The sequence below is a fragment of the Caretta caretta genome, chromosome 5 (assembly GCF_965140235.1).
Source record: "Caretta caretta isolate rCarCar2 chromosome 5, rCarCar1.hap1, whole genome shotgun sequence".
Lineage (NCBI taxonomy): Eukaryota > Metazoa > Chordata > Testudines > Cheloniidae > Caretta > Caretta caretta.
The window spans coordinates 35,044,582-35,066,160 of NC_134210.1; the positions used below are offsets into that span (position 1 = coordinate 35,044,582).

Here is a 21,579-nt window from a genome sequence, read left to right on the forward strand (position 1 = left end):
TGTCAGAGTGCTGGGCTACCTGAAGTCTATAGCCCTTTCTGCACTGATGCCAGCAGATTCTCAAGTGCGGACACCATAATTGGAGTTACTCTCCAAAATTAATATCTAGCAATAATTTAAATTAGTTAGGTTAAAGGTGACAGTTTTGTGGAACTGAGGCATTAAAAGGGCTTGCTATGCCTGGGAAACAGGAATAAAGAAGAAAATCCATTACAGATAGAAGATTAAAGCTAAATTTTAACTCACCTGCAATTTCCCCTTACTGATTTTAACTGGTTTTCCTTCTTCAACTAAGAGGTTGTTATTATGTACAATATTTGGTGGACGCTGATGGCTTTCCAAGTACATACGAACATGCATTCCAGCATCCTGGTGGATATCCTTAGCATAAACTGTAAAGTTAAATGTGTCAAAAAGGTTGTTACTGTCATCATGCCTATAAATCACATGTCCCCTTTTTAGGTCAAGTTGAGTAAAGGAATCTGTTGCCAGATTTTTTACATAGATTCTTCCATGTTTTGGAGATAAGAATATCTCATAAATAATCTCATGATCCCTTCTAATGTCTTGGTTTGTGATGGCACTAAGGTTAGTTGTTGTAATAGTTCTCTCTTTTCCTTTTTGGACCAATAAGCCTGTGTTGTTTTCTAGTCTAACATAGGGATCTGAAGCACTCACTTCTAGAAGGGAAGACGTGTAGTGTTTGCCATCAGTTACAAATAACACAAAGCGCCCATAATCTGCACCACTATGTATAAATAGGACTCGCTTTTGCTCCAGGTCTTCTTGCTTGAATTGATAGAGTCTGTGACTGGTATCATTCACTAGAGTCAAGTCTCCATTTGGAATGCCACGCCTAGTGTACAGCAACTGTCCGTCATCAAAATCAGAATCAGGATCATGGTAGCATAGGTCTGCCAAGGTCAATAAGTGCTGCCCATTCTTAACTACATGAAATACCTTATCAACCACACGTACTGGTTTCTCATCATTCTTCAGCTCAACAGAAATATTAAATCTTATCTCTGCTGATAAAGGTTCTGTTCCAGCAGCAGAGCTCACCCATTCTCCTGATTCTTTGGTGGATGCTATGACAAGAAATTCATCGTACCTAGTTTCAGTGTCATCATGGACATACATAAGGCGTTCACCCATTATATCTTGGTTACTGAAAGTGGTGAGGTTATCATTACTTTCTGGTGAATCTGAAAAGTTAATGAGTTTTAATTTCCCATGTTGAGGACTCTTTGTAACTGTATATTGAAAGGCCTTATTATCCAGGGTTTGTGCAAACAATCTGCTTTTTGTTATTAGCACTCCTTCACCTTCAGTTATGGTCAAGCCATTGTTTGTCAAAATAATGCTTGTGAGATCTGCTTTAATGTTGATTTTGAAATCATAGACATTTGACTCCAAATATTTTGTAAAAATTAGGAATCTAAATGAATCCTGAGTGTTCTCATGGGGTCTGTCGATTAATTCATATTCTACTTCATGATCTATAATGCTTTTTTGGCTAAAAGTTGAATTTTTTTTCAAGGCTTGGTTGTTAAGGAGCATTTGCCCTTTCTTGGGTAAGGACAACAACTTATAATTAAGTTCATTTTCAGGTATTTCTATATCCACCATCACAGCAAAAAGATTATCTGAAGTCAGACATTTCTTTTTTGTTTTTCCAATTTCTAGAGGAACACGTTTCAATAAATTATACCTCAACCATTTCACTGTGATTGGAAACATAAGCTCATCACTGATTTTGTTTCCAATACGAACCTTAAATTTAAAATGTTCTGTAACATTTTCCAGCTGCAATGCTTTGAAAATACTGTAGTACCTCACACGGCTGCGCTCAATGGAGCGCTGAGAAAAAGTGTTTACTTGCTTCCACTCTCCACTAGAATGTTGCCTTTGAATTTCACCAAATTGAGGTGATTCTGTGATCTCATATCGTATCTCCATCTCTTGCTGAATGGCATTTGTTTCAACTGCCAAGTGGCTGAGTGTGATCAAAGTGGCATTGCCTTGTAGCACTTTTATTCCTGTGTTATTGACCACTTTATAATCCAAAGGAACAGCCATGACACGCAACACAACTGTGTTGCTCACTTTCTCTCCATCACTTGCTCGCAGCACAATCCTTGAGTTCTTGACCCCAGTATGGACAAAGAAAATGTTGCCTTCTTTTAAGTCCTCATTAGAAAAAGTAGTAATGGCTCTCCCGGGATTCTTGGAATTTTCTAAAAATCCTGCTTCTGTATTCAGATTTCCAAGTACTGAAAGACTGAGATCAGCAGAGTCTGTGTCTTGATCTGAAACCTTTATTAGGTCAGCAGTCAAGAGTTTCTTTGAGTTCTCTAACAAAAAAAATAAGTTTCCCTCAGGGAGCATAAGTTCAGGAGCATCATTTGTCGGAGTGATGGCAATCCTAAACACATACTGCTCATTTCCTTGCAGATATGAAGGCATGTCCTTTTTACTACTGGCAGAAATGGAAAAAGTAAAATTATCGTAAGTGTCCTCAGAACCATCATGGACATATAGAACTCTTCCTTGCCACAGGTCTAACATAGTAAATGTGCCCTTGTCCTGCTCTGGTTCAACCCCTAATTTCAAGTAACCATGAGAGGGCTGCTCCTTTATTTTAAAAAATATCTGTGACTGACGAACCCCTAATTTCTTAAACTCTAAATTTACTTTAATATGTTTAGATTCAAGTGGAGCTTGTCCACCCTCTGGGACAATCAAGTTATTTAGAACCAAGAAATGGCCACTATCCTCTTTGCCTTGGGGTTTGGAGATTTCAGGAAAATTGACAGAAGTGGTGGCTGCTGTTACAAGAGGAGTCTTTTCTGTTGTCACTACAGAAGAATTTGTCTTAAAAGAATTCTCTGTTTTGCATCCAGCTGAAACATCCTTTGTAACCAGAACATTCTTTAACGATCTCTTTTCTGAATTGGCTTTCAGGTCTCTTAAGCAACCTTTGAAGGATCCTCCTCTGGCATATTTTCCAGAAACTGAAGTTAGCTCTAACTTTATCACTTCTGCCCGTGTGCTGTCATCTACACCACCTACAAAGAGTGGCCCTTTAAGAAGGGGTATCTTGATGTGGGAAGGCAGTGATGTTTTCACCATTTCTCCATCTACCATCAGCTGCAAATATTGTGTGGTAAATTTTAACTCAATGGAGTGCCACTTATTATCACTGACTGACTTAAGAGAGGAAAGCTGCATTCTAATTTTACTCTTTCCAATATGGGCCTTAATTCGTCCATCCTCAATTTCCATTGCAATGAAATCTGCTTGTCCAGAATGATAAAGCAGCAAACCTCGCTGAGCTGAGGTTCGTATTGCACACTCCAAGTGTCCTTCACCCTGGACATTCCACAGCTGGAAAGAAACATAGGATTTGGAACTAAAAAAACTGATAGGCTCATCTTCACTGGCAAAGAATTCATCACTGCATCCCAGTGACACTTCATGAACATTTCTGAACCCAGGATAAGGTCTCAGGGACATTAGGATCTCATGCTGATTAAATAACACGTCATCGATACATCCTCGGAAATTGGTTAGTGCTCTGTCAAGGTAAGGAACATCAAGGGTACCGCTCCCACCAATGTAGAGTCCATGTTCAATGTTTAATTGATATAGAATCCCAGGCATTTTTGTACTAGTTCTATAATGTTTATCAATTACCAGTGTGACATTATCATTTTCATGATATAATTCAACCAGGTGCCAAGCTAAATCATTTAGCCGGGAGCTCCGCTGAGAACGCAGCACTCGTTCCCCTGCTCCAAAGTTCATTCTCAGCTGTAAGAGACAAAATTTTAATGATGAAAATCAGTGAGCGTATGGATGACAATTAAATGAATTGTGTGTGTCTCAAAGAAACAAGTAATACTTAATGTTTTGACAGCTGCTCAACTTAAGTTTCAATCATTGCATTTTCAAACTATGAGCACAAATGTATTTATTATTGTTATGGATTTGCTAACACCACAACATCAAGTCCAAACCCATTGTACATTTTAGGAAGGTTTATCTGCCAACACAGTTTTAGTCTGGGTCAGATGCAAAACCAGAAAGCAACTATTTCCAGTTCGGCTATGACCAAAATTTACAAGAGCCCAAGGTAAGCATAAAGTGCAAGGTCATGCATGAATTCCTGCTATAAGTTGGGAGCTCAACAGTTGAACGTGAAAGAGGAGGAGAGACATACAAGTGTATATGTCGATCAGAGGATGAAGCTACTAATTATGAGCTACTAATGTGATGTGTCTGTGGAAAAGACAAATGCAGTCCTAGTACGTGTTAGGTGAGGTATTTCCAGTAGAGATAGGACAAGACACTGCTAAGATCTCATTTTGAATATTATGTACAATTGTGTTCACCCAAACTGAAGAAAGATGAATTCAAACTAGAACAGGTGCAGAGAAAGGCTACTAGGATGATCAAAGGAATGACAGCCTATCTTATAACAGGAGACTAAAAGAGCCTGGCTTGTTTAGCCTAACAAAAAGAAGGCTGTCATAAATATAAAGGGAAGGGTAAACCCCTTTGAAATCCCTCCTGGCCAGGGGAAAGCTCCTCTCACCTGTAAAGGGTTAAGAAGCTAAAGGTAACCTCGCTGGCACCTGACCAAAATGACCAATGAGGAGACAAGATACTTTCAAAAGCTGGGAGGAGGGAGAGAAACAAAGGGTCTGTGTCTGTCTGTATGCTGCTCTTGGCCAGGGACAGAACAGGAATGGAGGCTTAGAACTTTTAGTAAGTAATCTAGCTAGGTATGTGTTAGATTATGATTTCTTTAAATGGCTGAGAAAAGAATTGTGCTGAATAGAATAACTATTTCTGTCTGTGTACCTTTTTTGTAACTTAAGGTTTTGCCTAGAGGGGTTCTCTATGTTTTTGAATCTAATTACCCTGTAAGATATCTACCATCCTGATTTTACAGGGGGGATTTCTTTATTTCTATTTACTGCTATTTTTTATTAAAAGTCTTCTTGTAAAAAACTGAATGCTTTTTCATTGTTCTCAGATCCAAGGGTTTGGGTCTGTGGTCACCTATGCAAATTGGTGAGGCTTTTTATCCAACATTTCCCAGGAGAGGGGGGGGTGCAAGTGTTGGGAGGATTGTTCATTGTTCTTAAGATCCAAGGGTCTGGGTCTGTAGTCACCTAGGCAAATTGGTGAGGCTTTTTACCAAACCTTGTCCAGGAAGTGGGGTGCAAGGTTTTGGGAAGTATTTTGGGGGGAAAGACGCGTCCAAACAGCTCTTCCCCAGTAACCAGTATTAGTTTGGTGGTGGTAGCGGCCATTCCAAGGATAACGGGTGTAATATTTTGTACCTTGGGGAAGTTTTGACCTAAGCTGGTAAAGATAAGCTTAGGAGGTTTTTCATGCAGGTCCCCACATCTGTACCCTAGAGTTCAGAGTGGGGGAGGAACCTTGACAAAGGCCAAGAGAGGATTTAATTGCTCTCTATACATTTATCAGGGAGATAAATACCAGGGACAGAGAAGAGATATTTAAGCTAAAGAACAATGTTGGCATGGCACAAGAACAAATGGGTAATAACTGGCCATGAATAAATTTAGGCTGGAACATAGACAAAGGTTACTAACCATCACAGGGGTGAGATTCTGGGAGCAGTGGGGGCAAACAACTCAATCAGTTTTAAGATAGTTCTTGATAAAAGTATGAGTGGGACTGTATACCATGGTTGCCTGCAGTGGTGTGGGGGCTGCATTTGACAGTCCTGAGGTGGAGGGGGGTCCCTTTATGTCTTATATTTCTACAATCTCATGCTTCATCTAGACACCTGTGGGGGCCATGAAGGGAATTTTCACCTCAGTATAATCTGGGAGGGGGGAAGGGATTGTCTCCTTCCTCTGAAACATCAGAGATGGCCGTAGCTGGAGACAGGACACTAGATAGGCAGGGTCAGGGCTCTGAGGTGCACCAAGCATTCTCTCTCATAGACACTTGGCTTACTGGTTCTTGCTCACATGGTTAGGGTCTAAATGATTGCCATATTCAGGGTTGGGAAGGAATTTTCCCCCTGTTCAGACCTTTTGGGGGTTTTGCCTTCCTCTGCAGCATGAGATGTGGTTCACTTGCCAGGATTATCTGGGAACAGCAGAACTTCAGAGTTATGAATACCTCAGGAACGGAGGCTGTTTGCAACTCTGAAATGTTCGTAACTCTGAACAAAACGTTATGGTGGTTCTCTCAAAAGTTTACAGCTGAACACTGACTTAATACAGCTTTGAAACTTTACAACGCAGAAGAAAAATGTTGCTTTTAATCATCTTAATTTAAACAAAACAAGCACAAAAACAATTTCCTTACCTTGTCAAATCTTTTTTTAAAACTTTCCCTTTATATTTTTAGTAGTTCACATTTAACACAGTACTGTACTGTACAGTATTTGTTTTTTGGTTTTGTTTTTTGTCTCTGCTGCCTGACAGTGTATTTCTGGTACCAAATGAGGTGTTTCAGAGTAACAGCCGTGTTAGTCTGTATTCACAAAAAGAAAAGGAGTACTTGTGGCACCTTAGAGACTAACCAATTTATTTGAGCATGAGCTTTCGTGAGCTACAGCTCACTTCATCGGATGCATACTGTGGAAACTGCAGAAGACATTATATACACACAGAGACCATGAAACAATACCTCCTCCCACCCCACTGTCCTGCTGGTAATAGCTTATCTAAAGTGATCATCAAGTTGGGCCATTTCCAGCACAAATCCAGGTTTTCTCACTCTCCACCCCCCCACACACAAACTCACTCTCCTGCTGGTAATAGCCCATCCAAAGTGACCACTCTCTTCACAATGTGTATGATAATCAAGGTGGGCCATTTCCTGCACAAATCCAGGTTCTCTCACTCCCTCACCCCCTCCAAAAACCACACACACACAAACTCACTCTCCTGCTGGTAATAGCTTATCCAAAGTGACCACTCTCCCTACAATGTGCATGATAATCAAGGTGGGCCATTTCCAGCACAAATCCAGGTTTTCTCACCCCTCCACCCCCATACACACACAAACTCACTCTCCTGCTGGTAATAGCAGGTAATAATATTACCAGCAGGAGAGTGAGTTTGTGTGGGGGGTGGGGGGCGGAGGGTGAGAAAACCTGGATTTGTGCTGGAAATGGCCCAACTTGATGATCACTTTAGATAAGCTATTACCAGCAGGACAGTGGGGTGGGAGGAGGTATTGTTTCATGGTCTCTGTGTGTATATAATGTCTTCTGCAGCTTCCACGGTATGCATCCGATGAAGTGAGCTGTAGCTCACGAAAGCTCATGCTCAAATAAATTGGTTAGTCTCTAAGGTGCCACAAGTACTCCTTTTCTTTTTGCAAATGAGGTGTGTGATTAACCAGTAGGTTGATAACTCTGGTGTTCGTAACTCTGAGGTTTTACTGTATATCTTACTTTACCAATTCCCTGCCATTGCAGGGGCCTCAGGCGTTGGTACACCTTGGTCCCTCCTCTTCTCTGCTTGCAACACACAACGGTTTAGTCTCCTGAGAGCTGTAGTGCTTTAGTCTAATTCTGGTTGTTGGACAAGGTGCAGAGGTGGCTGCGTGGAGTTTAGTGGCCTGTGAGGTACAGGTCAGACTAGATGACTTGGTGGTCCCTCTATGACTCCAAAGACAAACACTAGGCAAACCAGTACCTGTGCTCTCTATTTTTTATAATTAAAAATCACACCTTTAAATATCCCGAGTGCAATTCCACCAAACAATGATCCTCTTTTCCAGCTGCAAGAAAAAGCAATCCGTGTGGCTTGCTGGTTCGAAATCGTAACTGCAGTGATGTTCGAGTGGATGATTCTGCAATGTTCAATTCCACGTAGCTATCACCATAAAATGATACTAAAAGAAAAAAAGAGAGACTTACAATATATGTACTTTTGCAAAATGCCTCCTCATCCTTACCATACACATACACGCACACACACACACTGGGTATCTACTATATACCTAAATTAATAGTAAGAATTAAATTTCCTTATTCGCATGCTAGAATACACCAATCCAGACAGCTGGTGCAGTGCACAATAGGATGCTAGGTAGATACATACTATATCAAGGAAATAATGCTACTGAGAACCCTGTGGCCAACAGCTAAACACACTGATGGCCCTACGTCTCATGTTTAGAGAAGCAGTGGAAAGACTTTAATATCATCACCATGCTTAGTTCTACAGCAAAAGCAGACGACACCGAAGAGGGCATAAACCTAGGGCTGTGGTTCTCAATCTGTGGTCCAAAAATCTCCAAAAAAGAGAGAAGATTCTAGTAGTAAGGAGGGAGGTCAGGAAGTTATGTGGTCCACTAAAGCAGGGGTTCTCCACCTTTTTCTTTCAGAGGCCTCCCGCAACATGCTATAAAAACTCCACGGCCCACCTGTGCCGCAATAACTGGTTTTCCGCATATAAAAGCCAGAGCTGGTGTTAGGGGGTAGCAAGCAGGGCAATTGCCCTGGGGCCCCATGCCACAGGGGCCCCCAAAAAGCTACATTGCTCAGGCTCCAGCTTCAGCCTCAGGTGGCAGGGCTCAGGAACCTGGGCTTCAGCCCCATGCAGTGGGGCTTCAGCTTTCTGCCATGGCCCCCAGTGAGTCTAATGCTGGCCCTGCTTGGATGCCCCCCTGAAACCTGCTTGAGGCCCCTTAGGGGGCCCCAGCCCCCTGGTTGAGAACTACTGCACTAAAGGATCTTTCTCTAATGAAATAATCTGCAGAATAAAAGTGCTGGAAAACAACTGATTTAGTCAAATAAGTTTTGGAGTTGAATGGACAGGAGTTCCTCTTCCCATAAACACACTGTAGACAGGAGGCAAGTAAATGGACAATAGATCTCAGATGCCTTAGACTAGAACCTCTCATTCAACATGTGCCTGAAAAATCAAAAGCCGTTTTCCTAACCTTATTGTTGTTGTTGTTCTCTATAGATAAAATATTATTGCTCTGATAACAGAGGAATGTAAACATCTCCCTTTTTCAAAGACAAGAGAGATGGAGAGAAGAGGTACTATCACCCCCACCACCACCCCATACAGATGGCAATCTGAGGCACAGAGAAATTAAGTGTTTTGCCCCAGACTCATGGGAAGTCTATGCCACAGATGGAAAATGAACCTAGATTTTTTCGAGTCCCATCCCATGCCTTAATCTCAAGATCACCACTTCCACTATGGCCACCCTACATTTTAAGAAAGCAGTATAATATCATGGGCCGTGAGAAGTTCAACTGGAAGAACGCAGAAGCTTTCAATCCCTGTTTTAAGATTCTGAGGAGTTATATTTCTATTGTTACATTAGATCCTACAACAGGAACAATGGTATGCAATTTGACTAGAGTCCTACCAATGAACTCCCTTAGGAAATCTATAGTTGATATTTGAACCTTTCATAGATTTTAAGGTCAGAAGGGGACTATTACTATAAGTATAGTTGTAAGTATATAACTATACTTATAGTTGTAACTATGACAGATGTAGATGTAACTATGTAGATAGATGTAACTATGATCATCTAGTCTGACCTGATGCATAACACAGGTGATAGAATTTCACCCAGTGATTCCTGCACCAAGCCTGATACCCTGTGGCAGAACAACAACATTATATTTTAGAGAGACATCCAATCTTGATTAAAGATTCCAAGTCTTGAAGAACCCACCACATCCCTTGGGGTAAGCTTTATTGTGCACAGAGCTATGCCTTTATCTAGATCTTCCTGGATGAACTAGAGAACAACTAGGATAGAGGTAGTAGAGGATCAAAAATGCCTGATAGTGAACCACTGGGGGAAAAATATCTCAGTGTTATACAGTGGAAATGACAGAACAATTGACAAAAGAATCCTTGGGATTATAAATTTTGCCTTTTACGAGCCAACCCTTCAACTCCATAGTTGTGGATGGGGCAGCTAACTCGGCAAACGGATCTATCAACCTAAGCATTTATCCATGGCTAAAACACTACTCGGGCCAGGACCACCTACAGTGTCCTGACATTGTCTGTGTTTGGGTTCTTCACCAGTGAAAGAAGCATGTTATTATAGTGTAGCAGTCAGGTTCCCCGAGGGGAATCTCTTCAGTATGGTTTTTGGCTAAAACCACATTAGAGGTGACCTTTTGAATGTCTCTGGGACCATATCTTTTGAAGAGAAATTGTTTTTGCTCTGGTTACAACAAGCTGCCAATCATATCATCAAGAAATATGAACAGAGTCAAGCCAGTAACATCAGAATGTCTCTTGCTGTTAGAACATGTGAATTTAGCACATCATTTAAGGAATTTGTTTTTTATATTCTCTTTGGGACTGGGCAGTACATTCCATAATACTGAACTGAGCCCCAAGAAAGAGGGGAAAGGTCCTGAGACAAAGTCAGAGCACCTTTCTTGAAAATGACTATAACAAACCAGTGTAGTTGTAGCCATGTCAATCCCAGGATATTAGAGAAACAAGGTGGGTGAAGTAACGTCTTTATTGGACCAACTTCTGTTGGAGAGAGGCAAACTTTTGAGACACACAGAGCTTTTCTTGAGATCTGAAGAAGAGCTCTGTGTGACTCAAAAATTTGTCTCTCACACCAACAGAAGTTGGTCCAATAAAAGATATTACCTCACCCACATTGTCTCTGTAACAAATAAGAGCAGATATGGAGAAAGAGCTCTGATTTATAGAAGTGGGCTTTTTTCAGTCAATCATTTAGATACAGTAGGGGGTGGGTATTTTTTCCCATTAACTCAGACACCACCTATAACTTAGTCTGTAAAAGCTCAATCCACTTAAGCAATGAGAATTTTCTATTTTCTTAAATATGTCTTGGGAAGTTTGTACATGAATATGTAAGTACGTGACATTAAAATTCACTCACTCTATAGTTACTGCCACTAGTTGTCTCTATATTTCTATAGCTGCAAAAAAAACTGAATGAGTTCTCATTTTAAATCTTCTGCATATCATGTAATTAGCTGACTGCTTTAGTTCTAGGGCAGCCTGGCATCTCTTGCTCTTTTGGGGGACTTTGTATGCAGAACATAATCATACTGGCTTTCACTGTCACCATATAACAAAGATCACATTTAAATTGTTGTCCACTTTCAGCCCTAGTTCACTGCTATTTAAGCATCTCCAGTCCCACCAAAGACTGCTTTTCAAACGATTTTTCCTTGTCCTTTTCTACCTGAAATACAGAACAATAAATAACTTTTTTCTTCCCTAATTTTAAAAAGCAACACCCAAAACATGTAACTACCAAACACAAGAAGACTAATTCTGCACCCAAATCCACTTGTGCAATTACCAGGAGCTGTGCATGCATATCTGAGAACAAAATTGTGATCAAAGACTTTACTTAAAATTAGCAACACAGTTTGTTCTACCAAAATGTTCACTCTGGGCTAGATTAAGCGCTGCAAAAGGGGTGGCATCTAGCTTCACTGCCGCAGAAGGAACCCTGGGAAGAAATGGTGAACTCACGGTCACAACTCCTTCCTTGCTCCTCCTTTGCTCTTGGGGGGAAATAACTTAATGCAAGCCTTTACAGGGTGCATCTTACATCACACTCACGTCTTCTCAGTTCCAATGCCCTGGGGAGGGAGAAGCCAAGGCTCTGTCCATTCCCTACCTTTGTGTGTCCCCAACTCGCTCCCAAGGGGGAATAGCAGCAGGGGTGAAAGTAAGTTAGAGGACTTACCAGTACACCGGAGTCCTGAGCAGGGGGCGTGGCCTCAACTGGAAGAGGCGTGGCCTTAATGGGAAGAGGCAGGGCCTTTAAATCTTGATTTAAAGGGCCAGGGCTCCAGCTGCGATAGTGGCGGCTGGGAGCCCGGGGCCCTTTAAGTCACCCCCAAGCTACCAGCTGCAGAGGCAGCTGGGAACCCCGGGGCTTGGGGTCGATTAAAAGGGTCCAGGGCTCCAGCTGCTGCTACTGCAGCAGAGCCCCGGGCCATTTAAATCACTCAGGAGCCCTGGGGGGGGTAGTGGCGGCTGGAGCTCTGGGGCCCTTTAAATCCCCGCCTGAGCCCTGCTGCCTGAGCCCTGGGGTAGCAGCGGCGGGGATGTAAAAGGCCGGGGCGGTAGCGGGGGCTGGAGTTCCGGGGCCCTTTAAATCCCCGCCAGATCCCTGCCACCGCTACCCCAGGGCTTTAAATTGCCGTCTGGGAAAGCCAGTCCTGGTACGGTGCACCGGCTCTTACCGGTACACCGTACTAGGGCGTACCAGCTTACTTTCACCTCTGAATAGCAGCCACATGGAGCCTGTTCTCCCTACTATGCCTGGATTTGTAATCCAGGAGAGTCCCTCACATCCATTCAAGGTACAAGAGAATGAGACTTTACTAAATTCCCTCACCTCCCAAGTTTAAAATTAGTAGTTTTTTTATATGAAAGTCTTCAGCTACACCATTCCATCTCTTAAAGCAATAAACATGCATCCCACTCCTCCACACAATGCAAGACCCAGCTCCCACATGGCAGAACAGCTGCAAAACATTTCTGGTCTTCAAAGTGTTTAACAGGTATTGGCATCAGTGCTTCTCTTTAAAGATAAAATAATGTTTTGGCTGTTTGCCCACAGTGCAAGCAAAAACAAATGTAACTAACACTGAAAGTACTTCCAGAAACGCTGAATCCTTCTGATGTGGAAACAAAAATATGCTAACTAAGCTATTGATTTTCATTTTTGGCACTAAACAAGAAATATCAGACTTAGGCCACAGGACAACTGCTGCTCAGATTAATTGCACTAATGTAGCCCGGTAACATTCCACCGAGTTAGAGAACACAACCAGATATAACCTTTGTGTTATTATATTGTGAAATGTCATGCAATCTAGTAAATTATCTAGTTATTAAAGGCCAAAACATAAAAAGCAGAGGATTTGTCAAACAGTTTCTAATGTTTTTTTAATTGCTATAGTATCTAAATTTCATGTTCGCTACTTCAGGAGGTGATACATTTGCTGTTCTTAGCAGGGATAGGAAGGAGTCACTTCTTGAAAGTTAGAAACATAGGAATTGCCATATTGGATTAGCCGGCGGTTCTCAAACTGTGGGTCAGGACCCCAAAGCAGTTCGTGACTCTGTTTTAATCATAGAATATCAGGGTTGGAAGGGACCTCAGGAGGTCATCTAGTCCAACCCCCTGCTCAAAGCAGGACCAATCCCCAACTAAATCATCCCAGCCAGGGCTTTCTCAAGCCTGACCTTAAAAACATCTAAAGGAGGAAATTCCACCACCTCCCTAGGTAACCCATTCCAGTGTTCACCACCCTCCTAGTGAAAAAGTTTTTCCTAATATCCAACCTAAACCTCCCCCACTGCAACTTGTGACCATTACTCCTTGTTCTGTCATCTACTACCACTGAGAACAGCCTAGATCCATCCTCTCTGGAACCACCTTTCAGGTAGCTGAAAGCAGCTATCAAATCCCCCCCTCATTCTTCTCTTCTGCAGACTAAATAATCCCAGTTCCCTCCAGCCCCCTAAACATTTTTGTTGCCCTCCGCTGCACTCCTTCCAATTTTTCCACACCCTTCTTGTAGTGTGGGGCCCAAAACTGGACACAGTACTCCAGATGAGGCCTCACCAATGCCAAATAGAGGGGAATGATCATTGCCCTCGATCCGCTGGCAATGCTCCTACTTATACAGCCCAAAATGCCATTAGCCTTCTTGGCAACAAGGGCACACTGCTGACTCATATCCAGCTTCTCGTCCACTGTAACCCCTGGGTCCTTTTCTGCAGAACTGCTGCCTAGCCACTCAGTCCCTAGTCTGTAGCAGTGCATGGGATTCTTCCATCCTAAGTGCAGGACTCTGCACTTGTCCTTGCTGAACTTCATCAGATTTCTTTTGTCCCAATCCTCTAATTTGTCTAGGTCCCTCTGTATCCTATCCCTACCCTCCAGCATATCTACCACTCCTCCCAGTTTAGTGTCATCTGCAAACTTGCTGAGGGTGCAATCCACACCATCCTCCAGATCATTAATGAAGATATTGAACAAAACCTGATTCTTGGGGCACGCTGCTTGATACCAGCTGCCAACTAGAAATGGAGCCATTGATCACTACCCATTGAGCCCAATGATCTAGCCAGCTTTCTATCCACCTTGTAGCCCAGGGGTAGGCAACCTATGGCACACGTGCCAAAGGCAGCACACGAGCTGATTTTCAGTGGTACTCACGCTGCCCGGGTCCTGGCCACTGGTCCGGGGGGGCTCTGCATTTTAATTTAATTTTAAATGAACCTTCTTAAACATTTTAAAAACCTTATTTACTTAGCTTAGTTATATATTATAGATTTGTAGAAAGAGACCTTCTAAAAATGTTAAAATGTATTACTGGCATGTGAAACCTTAAATTAGAGTGAATAAATGAAGACTCGGCACACCACTTCTGAAAGGTTGCCTACCTCTGTTGTAGTCCATTTATCCAGCTCATACTTCTTTAACTTGCTGGCAAGAATACTGTGAGAGACTGTATCAAAAGGCATCACCAGGGCTGAAGTTAGACTTGTTGGGGCCCAGGGCTGAAACCCGACCCCACCGCCGGGGCCGAAGCCTGAGACCAAGGGCTTCAGCCCTGGATGGCAGAGCTCAGGTTAAAGGCCCCCCACCCAGGGCTGAAGCCCTTAGGCTTTGGCTCCCCCCACCCCCACCCGGTGCAGCGGGACTTGGGCAGGCTCAGGCTTCGGTCCCCATCCTGGGGTCCTGTAGTAATTTTTTTTGTCAGAACAGGGTCGCAGTGCAGTGAAGGTTGAGAACCCCTGGATCAGACCCACGGTCGATATAGCCAGTATGACGCCTCAGAGAAGGGTGCAAAAACCCCACAGCAGTCAGTTATGGAATAATCTGCCCTCATAAAGGTTTGATCCTAATCCCTCAGAGTTAGAGACTGCCTTAAACCCTGAATTATTATCCCATCCAAAATTCTGTGTTTGTATTAATTGTTGTAACTCTGGATATTCTTGTCCTCTATATGTCCAACCCCTCTTGAATGTTGCTAAATTCTTGGCCTCAATGATATCATGTGGCAGTGAGTTACAGTCTAATTATGTTCTGAATATTTCCCTTTATCAGTTCTGAAGTTGCTATCTCTCAATGTTAATTATTGTTATTACGGTAGCACCCAGGACCCCATTGTGCTAGGTGCTGTACAAATGCAGAACAAAAACACAATCCCTGTCCCAAAAAGCTTACAATCTTGCATATATGCTCAAGAAAGAAAGTTCTGTTTCTCTGTGTCCGAGAGATTTCTGGGGATAGTAGAGGGTGATTGCATAAGAGCATTCTTCTGTCCTGATGGCCAAGTTCCCCGAAGACTAGCTGAGTGATTTATCCAAGTGTCTGGCTAAAACTGGGGCTTTGAGGAAGGCTACTCACCAGAGGCTTACCACCAAAGGCTCATTCCAGGAAAAAAAAAAAATCTAATGGGAACAGATTGGGGAATCAATCACAATAAATAATGGAGATTACTACTTACCCCACTGAATAAGAGTGTGTGCCTACCACTTATTACTCATGTTGGCAATTTGGAGTTCGTTTTAGATTCTCTGCTGCTCATGGATGCTGAGCTCGCAGCTATGCCCAGGAGCAGTTTTTTCCCCCATCTGCACTTAATAAGAAGGGTGCAAGCTCTGCTTTTGGATGCAGAGGTCACTGCAATTTATCCCTGCCTTCTCCATGTTGGGATTAGATTACTGCAACATGCTCTGTGTGGGACTACAGTTTGAAAACACCCAGAAATTGAAGTGAAATAATTCATCCAGCATGCCAACAAACTTTTTTTTTCTTTCAGCGGTGTAACAGTCAAGTGCTTTTTATTTTGGCACTGCTAGCATTGGCTTTTGTCCTATAATGTCTTCTACAGGTGGACTGGTGGTAGATAAAGATGTTGTGGGATCTGTATGGCACAAAGGTAGGTGCCCACCTTTTGAAAGTACTTCTAGAATAGTATTTAGTGAATAAAAGCCCCATCAGGGCCGTATTGTGATAGGTCTGTGCAAACACAGTAAAAGACAGCTCCAACCCAAAGAGCTTACACTCTAACTAAGACAACATATAACTAGTGGGTGGAAAATCATCAAAAGGAAGTGAGGCAGAAGAATGAAGGTACTAAGAACATGCATTTACATAGGCCAGATGCGTGCATGACTAGATGGTTTTAAGATGTTTATTTTTGATCTTGTAGCTCATAAAAAAATTAATCAAGTATGAGAAATATCAGAAGTTTCTAACAGCAAACTACATAGATACAAGCTACACAGCTGTGTGCTCTCAATCTTCAGAATATAAGACCCTTCAATAAAAGGTAGTGTAAATCTTCCTTAATCTAGGATTTTAGTAAGGGAAATAAGTGTTCATTTTCTAATCATAAAGATGGTTTTCCTTTTCATGCAACTAGTTCTTCAGGTTGTGGATTGTTTGTCTTGATACATAAAAACTTTTAAAAGTCTGGTTCATTTTCACTCATTTCATGACTGTCCAACATCTGTGGTGCCAGCTGAGGAAGAGAGAACAAATAGGAGACAAATGGTTCCACTTCTATTTGTCAAGCTCTAGATGCTCTTAACAGCACTACATCAAAAAAAGTGTAAGAGTTCAATTATAAATTCATAAGCATCCCAGACTCTCACTACATGTCCTATAAGCACTCATTGAAAGGCAGCCCATAAAGCACATGTCCTATAAGTAGTTGTTGAAAGGCAGCCCATAAAGCCCCCTTTCCTACAAACCCCAATAACAGTGTATTCCTATAACCTAGAATAACTCAGTTCACTGCTAATAAACACACTCTCACAGTAAACTCCCAGGACCTCTTTTATATCCCCATCCCTATCAGGGATGGACCCTGGGCCACCCACAGGTGCATTCCATATAAGAGGGCAGCAAACAGCCTCTCTGTTCTTGGGAAATGATCAAATAATTGTCTGCAGGTGAAGTGCTTTTCTTTAGAAAAAAATGTGTCTTCAGATTGAATGCTCTGTTGGAAAACTCCCAGAACTATTCATCAAAACTTAATCACAGTGATTCTGTTACATTAATTTATACCAAAATTTTATGACCTACAGATTTATTTACAAATGTTTTATTTCCTTCTTTTACCTTGTGGCTGCAGGTTTGTTCTCTGAAACAGTCATTCAGACTGTAACTGAGAGAGTGTCTCTAAATCTAACCCTAGCAACTCCAGAGTATATACAAAATGCTTGAGGTAATTTGCAAAGATAAATATTAGTCCTAAGTCTATTATACAAGTGTCAGTCTGTTGATAATGACTAACTTGTACTAAAACCTCCAAAAGAAAATTCTCCAATTCTGTATAAGAGGCTATCGCAGTACCATTATTAATATAGAAAACCTATTTGTTAGAAGCTGTCATCTATGGAAATAAACTTGAGTTTTTATGCAACATTCATGTGCAGCTGTTAACTTTTTTTGCTGATGCTTTTGTAAAGGTTTGTATACACTGAACAGTGCTAGAAATTAAGATTACCAGTCACATAAACCAAGAATTTAAGTAACCCAAATACACTTAATATATGCCCAGTGGAGGGAAAAACAAATTTGGAAATTAAAGAGATTGCCTTTTAAACATTAAAAGGGGTCATAGTAAACTGTGAGAACATAGGGGGGAAAACCTTGATGAGGTTGTTTTACAATGCTGATTAATACTAATTTGAGATATGCTTCCACTTTTATATGGAAAGCAACAAATGGGTCAGAGCTCTTTTGGAGAACATGAGGCAATCTTTTTAACATGAGATACTGTGGAATTCAGCTTTACTGCTCATTCTATTACAGGTAAACCCCAGATTTTATGAAGGTCTCCAAAACCCTTCTAATATAGTTTTGAACAAACTAATGTTGATGTTGTAAGACTTTAGAAGTGAGGGAATACATTTCAGATAACTTGAGTTTTGAATCAGCGTTTGGAAAAATTGGGATTTATTTGTAATTACTTTCTAAAGGTAATCTTTTATTTGTCTCTTGCTTAAAATGGAGATCATGATATTGACCTCCTTTGTAAAGTGCTTTGAGACCTAGTGTGAGGTCTGAGGCCTTTTTTCTGCAGCAGCTGTGAACTAAAAAGCAGAAAGTCAGTCTCACATTCCATCTAAATTACATTAAAACAATGAAATATCAGTCTGTTAAGGAGGCGCTCCTGTTCTAATAGTACTGATCAGCACCAGATTAAAGAACAGATATTAAGATGTTTAAAGAAAACTTTTTTTGTTAGCATTCTGTCTGGCAAGGAATCACTTATCAACAGTTGTGATTGTGAAATCTATACTACTTTATTGTTTTGACTTTATGGCCCCTACTTCTCCATTGTTTATCTCTATGGTCTCTATCTGGTTCTTTGATTGTTTCCGTCTCTTGCATAACTAATTATGCAACATTTAAATCAACTAAGGTGGCAGGGTATGATTAGTTAAGGAATTGTTTTGCAATATATTAGGACTGGTCAAAGAATTATTTTGTAATACTTTAGTAAAATGATTGGTCAAGATATAGGTAAGTGTAAGGCCAACAGACCCCAGTCACCGGCGGGCGGGATCGAACCAGGGACCTCTGGAGCTTAGTAAATGAGCCTCTACTCCATGATTTAAGCGCCAATTGGCTGTTAGCTAAGGCTGTAGAGCAGACTCCTTATCTCTCTCACTCTCATTCTAAGTGGTCTCAGTGCCACTAGATGGGACAGAACACCACACCCAGGTCTTTCCTTCTTTTTCTTTTTTCCTCTCTTTTACTATATAAACTGGGAGGTCCAAGAAGGCGACCAGGTGGGAAAGAAAGGAAAAGAAAAAAAGAAGGAAAGACCTGGAAGAAGAAGAACTCACCTCCAAGACACAGCCCAAGATCAGAGCTGCTAAATCGTATGCATGACTGTGACATGCAGCAACCAGAACCCAAACAAGACTGACTTTGCATAGCCAACAAGGAAAGTCCGCCCATGTAATCAGGATTGGTGAGCACAGCATTGTATGCTTAGCATGCGTATTCTGCTTGGTGATTGTTAATAGAGGTTGAGGATATTACTGTGTAAGGCTCTTTAACCAGGAGAAGGCCCTGCAAATCCGTAGAAGATTAAGCCCTGAGCCCTAGGAATTGGGTAAGGGTGGCCCTGAGCCCTAGGAACTCGGTAAGAGTAGGTGCCTTTTGCCCCGAGCCCTGGAACCTGGGTAAGGTGGGGGTGGCCTAAATTAACTGGGTTATGCCTTGGAAGCTGCAGGCAGCCGTGCCTGCAGACGGTAAGTGTTAAACTGTCTCACAGCCTGCCAGCAGATTATCCTGGTGGGCTGCAGGTTGCTCACCACTGCCCTAGAGTGTGCAGGTAACATTATGATTAAGAAATGCTATACAAGAGTTGGGTAATAGTATTATACTGATCAGTAACCCCTCTGAGGATCAGATTAGAAATAACCTAGTTTTTTAAAGTTTGTGAAGTAAGAAAGATTTTTGGATTGCAACTTGTTTGCAGATTAATAAAAATTACAGTCTGGAAATTATAACTAGATTGCCATGACTTGGCTTTAAAGTGCTGAGTAGAACTTCACCATCCTTACAAAATTGAGACTTTGCTTTTATGCATGTGTCAGATTGCTAAAACAAAGCAATTAATTTTCCATTAGAAGATGGGAATATCTAGATATTTGAGGACACCAACTATTGTATGGTTAAACTTAATACCATATCTTTTTTTATAGAGGAAAATCCTGACGTTCCTTTGATCCAGATGCAGTAGTGTGAGACATGAAAGTGTTTTACACTATGAAACAGATACTGGAATTACAGGAAGTCTTTGCTATGACTTCAATATTGTGGTTATCTACATATACATTAATCAGATAACTGCCATTATAAAGTCAACATATGCTAAATTATCACAGTGGTATCTGAAACATAACTGTTTCCTTCAAGTTTAGGGAAATACATGTACAAGTTGACAAATGTATAATAATGTTGAACATCTACAGTAGACCTAGTGCCAGAAGCTTAAAAGATGAGGCACAGAAATAAAAATATACACAAGGCCTTTAAAACTTGTTTTCCAGATGCGTGGAATCACATTAAAAATATCCCAAATGTAACACAGTTCTCGATGCATTATAGATCTGATCTAATTCACATCTCCCAAAAGCCAAGTTAGAAAAAGACAATTCAGCCAAATAAAGGTATGCCACCATATACGTAAAAATAATCCATAATAGAAGAATTATATTTCAGGACCTCTGAGTGCCTTATTCTGTATTTCCTAGCCAGAGAGATTAACCTACCAGCCAAAGACCAATATGAAAGACTGCAAAGGGAAAGAGGGCCCACAATTGGGGTGAATAAGTAGGTGGGCTCTTGGGAAAGTGGAGAATGCTTGAATTTCAGGCAGTGTTGTCCCTGTACCTTGCTGAGAAATGCCAACTTTCAGATCAATTACTGGCAAGCTCAGACCTAATAAACTTTAATCCCCACACCCATTCTTTGGGGGCTGGAAAGGATGAACATTGTTCCTTAGTGTCCCCCAGAGATTCTTGGCTGCTGAGAAGAAGATGTCTATTCCTTACACTACCAAAGTTTTTGAGTTCTCCTTCAACTATATTGCTACACTAGGTGCCTCTGTGGCTGCTACCAGCTTTTCCAAGCCACAGTAGAAGTGAAATTGACTTAATTCTTGTTAGTTTAGTTGCTGTCCAATGCTTTTGAACACTAGTAAGGACAATCTATGAGCAGCTGCAAAGGCACTGGAGCTGTGTCTGCAGTCTTAGGAAGTTAATAAGGCATCTGTTTAGACATGGTTCATATCTGTAAGATTATCTTCCCAGACAGAAGAGCTACAAACTTAGGTGAGTGGGGGACTGTTTTTAATTTAATTTAATTTTGCAGACGTTGATAGCCCTTGTTCCCTTGCCTCTCACAAAGAGCTCCCATGTATGGGTTTATATTGTGTTTACTTGGCTACTTAAATGTCTAATCCATTTTTACAGTGGCTATTCATCATATACAATACTCAGACTACAGCTCACAAGCCACAAGTGGCTCTTTAATGTGTCTCCTGCAGCTCTTTCCAGCTCGTGTGTGATTTAATTATTAACCAACCAGAATGCTTTTGCTATGTTATTAACCAATTCAGTTATCAACTTGCACTAATTTATTAACTTATTTGCTGCGAGAATATATAAATGTCTCCCCTGTCCCTCTTTTTAAATATCAATAGTACTATAGGTAAATGAAACAAAGTCACACAACTGTGGCTCTCTTAGGTAATGTTAATTGCTAATTTGGCTCCTGAACCACTGAGGTTGCCACAGACTGACAGAACTGTAGGGCTTATGGTGACCAGATGTCCCAGTTCTATAGGGACAGTCCCGATATTTGGGACTTTTTCTTATATAGAGACCTATTACCCACCACCCCGTCCCAATTTTTCACACTTGCTATCTGGTCACCCTAATAGGGCTGGAAGGAATCTCCAGAGGCAGGTAATCCAGTGCCTTGTGCTGAGGCAGGACGTGGTATACCTAGACCAACCCTACCAGGTGTTCATCTAAACGA

The 21,579-nt window shown here is 41.5% G+C and overlaps 1 protein-coding gene across 1 annotated transcript in view; it reads right to left on the reverse strand.

Moving 5' to 3' along the window:
- The window catches only part of LOC125636981 (chondroitin sulfate proteoglycan 4-like), a 66,543-nt gene that overhangs the window by 33,578 nt on the left and 11,386 nt on the right, over positions 1 to 21,579 (reverse strand). Inside the window, exons 2-3 of the mRNA XM_048850934.2 lie at positions 7,730 to 7,893; positions 247 to 3,813 (exon numbers count right to left, since the gene is read on the reverse strand). Coding sequence (XP_048706891.2) covers positions 247 to 3,813; positions 7,730 to 7,893 — 3,731 coding nt within the window. The remainder of the gene's footprint in view (positions 1 to 246; positions 3,814 to 7,729; positions 7,894 to 21,579) is intronic.